Here is a 6,000-nt window from a genome sequence, read left to right as displayed (position 1 = left end):
CTAAATAAATTCCTCTGGTAAGAACAATACCAACAGCAGTTCAAGCTTGGTCAGGACTCAATCAAAACATGCTAAGTGCACAAGTCTCATCAGCAAGTTGTCTCCAAAGGCTTAGGAGAACATTGTGGCAAAGATGAAATCATACCAAGACCAGAGGGGGAATTGGAGCTCTTATGTGTTACCTTGCTTCTGATAAATGTGATGCAATACTAACCAGTGATTTAGACTGTTTACTCTTACTGTAACAGAATAAAATCATGTTCAGGCAGAGTCCTCACTGTTAACCTTTTTCTTTCACTGCTGTGTTTCCTTGGCTAGTTCTTGGCTCAGCTGGAAAAGTGGCAGGAAATGTCACATACATATGGACATTATGTGGCTGGCTGGGTGTTTTTCCCCCGATGTTCTTTAAGCAGGCTCGAAGCAGTCCTGAGGAGCATTAACATGCTGCCTCTGACAGCTGAGAGTGTTTTGCCACAGGTGTAGTTTTCCCCAGAGGACTTTGGGTCTGAAAGCTGAAGAGGGAAGAAATGTCCTTTGTTGTCCTTGATCAGAAAGGGGTGTGTAGCACTCAGCAGAGGGTTTATTTAAAAGCTTGCTTGTATCCATGGGGTGGGTATCAAGCATTAAAATATTAGTAAGAAACAAGTTTAGCAGGGCGTTCTACTTTCACACTGCCCAGCAATAAGCTGTAAAAATCATCCCTGAAATATGCCTCTTTCTGTGATGAACAGTTGCAAGTAGGTTATAATTCACCAGACATTTCTAAAAGCAGTGATACCCAGGAGGAAGACAGACCACTGCAGCAGATGATGTAGCCGTACAGAGATTACTGAGTAAGAGAAGCTAGAAAGAGAAATTACTTCTTGTGGCACTAGGGAAGCACGTTTCAAACTTGGCTTATAATTGTATATACTTTACCCGTCTCTGAAATTCTCTTACCTATATTAATGTTATAGCAATCTATATGAACAAAATGGGCAGTATGCCAAAGGGGGTTGTAATTTTCAAGTACCTCTGTATTGTTATTGGAGAGGGGAGGAGGATATCCACTAACAGTGTAATTATGTGGCAATTCCTGGGAAATTGATTATTATTAGCTTTTTATGATCACACTAACAAAGTCAATGATCCAAGATAAAATAGCAAAAATTAGTGCTTGAACAATATTCAGCAACAACATATCACCAGGTGAGAGTGGATGTATCTGAAACCAGATAATTCCTGAAAGGGAAATGGCCATCTCCCACCAATTATAACGATGGATGTGCTCTATTAAAGCCTGATCCACTTTAATGGGGGACTCCCAGCATAAGAGGCCACGTAAGTATGCAATGACACATACAGTATCGAGAAGTGGGTGGGTGTTTATTCTAAATACCCACATCACTGGGGTATTTGCACCTTTAACCAACAGAGAGAATTACAGGTAGTGAATACAGATCCATTTCTTCCAGTTGGTTATTGCTTTAACAAAATCTTTTGTCACTTTTTCTAACATCTGCCTTCAGTCCCCCAAACACAGCACGGAGACTGGGTACCTGCATAGTCAGAACTATCTCTTGTCAGCCATGTCTTCCCCTTTGAGGCTTCGTGGTTTTATATATAATAATTAAAAATGCTTCTCTGAGATGTGAGAAGGCTTTTCTAGAAGTTGCTGCAATACAATAGTGTAATATTTTTGAAGGTTATAATAATAAAGTAGGGGAAAGAGAATAATCATTATTGCTCTTTCTTGTAATTATTTTGCTTTCAGATATCTCACACTGTAACTAGAACACTATTCAAGAACACCCATCACAGTGCTTAACAAGATTTAATGTACATTTATTCTTAACATGTGGAACATATAAAGATTTTATACTGAATAAATGAAATTCATTAAGCCAGAGGAAAAGGAGGAATTTACATCAAGTTTTTTCTTTTTTAACTACATTATCTTGAAATACAAATGCAGATTCTTGTCACTGAAAAATCTTTGAAGTTGTGTTTCTTCCTTTTTTTTTTTCCTGTATATATTTTTTGTCTGTAGACTGGTAACCATTTTCTTAAATCAATCCATACGTAACCATTTCCACACCTTGATTTATAAAGCAAATTGTGATCGGCTGCTCTCCCGAAATAGAGCATGACTTTATACATACAGAAACTTGTACATTACCCTCAGTTGTTGGTTTTCTGTGTTGGGTTTTTTCTTTTTTCTTTTTTTTTTTATTATTTTTTGGAGATATGGCCCAAATGAAAGAAAAAAATAATTCTACTATCACTTTGTAGATACCACATCATGAAAAAGAAACTAAAAACTTTGTACTAAAAAAAAAATGAGGGTATGTTTCATGTACAACTTCTATATACATCACGGCCCTTAGGCAATAAAAAAATATTTTAAAAAATGATTAAAGGAATTGTGAAGAACTGTCATTGTGGAAGGTCAAAAAAAAAAAGAAGATGTAGACAAGACAGTTCTGGTGAGGAAGCAATTGATGTTTAACTTCAGGTTTTGTTTAAAAATCTTTTAACTTGACTTGTTTTGTTTTGTTTTGCTCCTAGCCTAATATAACCATTTCTCCTGAGGAGAAATCAGTATTGTTTTGGATTTTGACTACTGACTGACACCCTCCTTGATCCCCTATACCTACATCACTAGAATCTTCTATTGCACAGAGCTTTGGGTGATGGTATACAAGTTTTTTTTTTATTTTTTCCTTATCTGAAAAAATAAAACACACAGGAACTTGGTATGTTGGTTATTTTTCACCTTTTTGTTTCAAAGTGGTGAGAATTTTTTCCCATCAGACAATGGTTTGCCATAACATTTTTTTTAAAAAGTCACTAGTTCGCTTCCCAAAAAATATGCAATACAAACATGGAAAAGAACATTGAAAAGGATAATCTATGGAAAAAAAAAGTGTGACCTTTGAATGTACTAGACAGCAACTTTGGTTAAAAAAAATAAAATAAAAAGATGTACTTATACACATAGACAGCAAATATTAATTTTATAACTGTTCAAATTAATAATTTCTTTAATTCCCAATTGGTAAATAGTGAATGGGGCAGAGGAGCAAAGATTCGTTTTTTTTCCTTCTTCCTACATTGGATAAACAAGAACAGAAAACAGCCAGTTATATGTGACCCTCTAATCTCCACTCACACATGCTTGGCTTCTCACTTATGTCATAACTGCCCAATCTGAAAAAGTACATCACAGATGACAGATGCAACCAGAGAGTTCAGGACAGCAGATATTGAGATATCCAGCAAACGGCCCTCGTGCAAAAGGAACTCGGAGCGGTTCTCGTCCACTCTCGCCATGGCCAGCAAGGCCTTGGCTGCCCTGCACATCATGTCTACGCTAGGCGGCTCCAGAGGCGGAGGCTGCATGTGCATGAGGTTATGCTGGCTCTGCTGGTACTGGGCCATAGTGACCCCATCCTCCAGGAAGCTTATCAAGTTTCCAATGCTTCCCTTCTGCACAGCTATTGCCCTTGCTGCTAATGTGTCCCCCTGGGCAAGGTTCGATAGGAGCGCCATGGACATTTCTCGGCAGACCGGGTTTTTGCGGTCCCCAACGTACCTAACTAAAGTAGCGTAGAGTTTCTCCTGACGGCTGAATGGGGGGGTGGCCAAGATAAGGTCCACATTATTGTCCTGGATACTGAGCTTACACAGGGTCTCCAGCACAAGTCTCTGAGGCGAAAGAACTGAGTTGGGCCCCACGGTTGGAAAAGGATCCTGTGCCTCTGCAGACGGGCACACCATCCAGTGCAGCAAGCCATCCAAAATTGGCAAACAGATGCTTTCTGTGTAAGCAGACAAGTCTAGCTGCCCAGAAATGTTGGCTAATGTGACCAATGTATTATCCCTCAAGACCTCGAGGCAGTCCCACCACCACTCATCCTTGCTGCAGGCCACCCCTTTGTCCTCCTCTTCCTCTTTCTCATAAGTCTGCGGTGCTCGCTTTCTTTCTGGATGCTCATGGTGAAGAAGGATCAACTTTCCCAGGATCAGCACCAAGCCTGGATGTTTGGACATTTCGGTGTCATTGCCAGGCACAAAAGACAAGCTACGGACAATATTTGACACACAGATGCAGCGTTTGGCCAAGGAGTCTTGCCAGTGAGTTATGGTGCATAGAGGAGTCTCATCCCGGCTCCTTGGCTCATCCTCTAGCAATTTAATATTCCGGTGGCTTTTGGCTTGATGGATCCCGAAGGGAAATTTACTGCTCTCTGTTTGGGAACCAGAGTTTGAGTCTTCAGGTAGTGCTCCTGGCCGAGCTGAGAGGACATCATCAATGGTTGCTGTTATACTCTTTTCTTGTTGCTCCTCAGATTCACCTTTCCCCTCGAGGTCCTTCTTTTTGCTTGGAGAGTTCAAGGGAGGAGGGGCTTTCCTGCGTGGTGGAATCTCCATCTTGCTTTCAAAGTGAGTCTGGATATGCTCAGTTGTGTCACCACCACCAAGCTGCCAGTGGAGAAGTCCACTATCAAATTCCTGAACGCGTCCAAGTTTGTCAGATCGGTCAACAACAAATAGATTATTTTTCTTTACAATCTTTATTGGCAGCTTGTCAAATTTACTTGCTTGTTTTGGCCTCTCACTTGGATCAGCAATGGCACCAGGAGTAGAAAAAACAATGCTCTTTTCTTCTCCTTCTACCTTTTCATCCTCCCTCTCCTCCTCATCTTCATCAAAATAGTCAATACATTCGTCATTCTCATCTTTTCCAGTATCCTCTGCCAGGGACTGACTATCATCTTTCTTGGCTGCTTTGTGATCAAGTGCTTTGTGGCCTGGATCTCCCACTTCATATTCCATAAGGATTCCAAAAATGTCAATCAGGCATTTTCTAAAATATTCTACTAAAAGCTCAAGAAATCCAGACAACTGAGGGAAGAAGAAAGAAAGAATATAAAAATCACATAAATATTTTTGTCTATATGAAATTTTATTAGGAACACTGATGCATTCATGTGTGAATATTTCTCTCATCCTGCCGTGGACTTGTGGCTAGGTCCTGTATGGCAGAAGTTAATCAAAAGAAATTCTTCTAGAGTCTGTCCAAACAGTATATAATGTCAAATTATCACAGCTCTGTTTGCTTCAGCTGTAACAGCCATGAGAGGTACAGAACTTTATTAATGTCTCCTTTAAGCCGTAGCAGACTTAGCTGGCTTAGCTGTTCTGTCCCCTTGGAAATGCCTATTAATCTTCATTTTTTGTACAGAGTACTGAAGTTTCTAACTCGGCTATTTTTTCTGATTTGTATTTTTATTAGATATCTAAAGTTTGCAATTCTTCCTTTCCTCCTTTGTCTCTAAAACCAACTGTCATATAGGAACCTGCAGTTCAGGGCCTAGGTACTGATATCCTAGATAAATATGTCATCTCTATTGGAATAGATCAGTTTTTTGTCTGGCCGTAGTTTAAAACTGTTATTGGAGCCTCGTGCTGTAAGTCATCCTTCAGAAACAGTTTTCATTTAGGTTTAATATTCTTAATTAACTTGTAATCACTTTCTTATGGAAAGGCGGTAGTTGGACTTGGTATTAATTTACACTTAGTGGCTTTATTATTAGAAATTCTTTGTTGTTATGATGCATTCAGCCCAATTGTCTGGCTTTTAATGTTTTTTTTTTTAATTGTGGGCTAATGGATTTTCAGCAAAATGTAGCCTTTTGTCCATTCTATGTTCTCTTATGATTGCCAGCTTCTCAAAGAACTAAGAACAAACTGATGCTTATCAAAACCACAGGAGTTACCAGGCATCATTTGGTCCTGGCTGCCATTGGAAACAGAGTCCAAAGCAAACATAACAAAAGAATATATGTATTTACAATATATCTGGTATTCTGTGCCATTTGCATAGGGTGTATTAACACAATTTCTATCAGAATTCAGAGGAGATTCACCTCCTTTAACTTCAAACATCCACACTAGTCACACACCTAACCTAATTGTCTTGATTCCTTTTGTAATCAATGGTCTTTTACAGGCCAT

At 39.3% G+C, this 6,000-nt stretch overlaps 1 protein-coding gene across 9 annotated transcripts in view; it reads right to left on the bottom strand.

Moving 5' to 3' along the window:
• Positions 1-1,346: 1,346 nt before the first annotated feature.
• Positions 1,347-6,000, bottom strand: part of ARID1B (AT-rich interaction domain 1B) — a 325,659-nt gene continuing 321,005 nt past the window's right edge. For all 9 annotated transcript variants that reach the window (XM_085575256.1, XM_021532087.4, XM_085575257.1 and 6 more), the window contains one exon: positions 1,347-4,887. In XM_085575256.1, the coding sequence (XP_085431382.1) occupies positions 3,175-4,887 (1,713 nt within the window). In that variant the 3' untranslated portion in view covers positions 1,347-3,174. The remainder of the gene's footprint in view (positions 4,888-6,000) is intronic.

The sequence above is a fragment of the Lonchura striata genome, chromosome 3 (genome assembly GCF_050655825.1).
Source record: "Lonchura striata isolate lonStrDom1 chromosome 3, ASM5065582v1, whole genome shotgun sequence".
Classification (NCBI taxonomy): Eukaryota; Metazoa; Chordata; class Aves; order Passeriformes; family Estrildidae; genus Lonchura; species Lonchura striata.
Note: the sequence above shows the minus strand (reverse complement) of the source record. Positions and strands in the feature narration are given on the sequence as shown.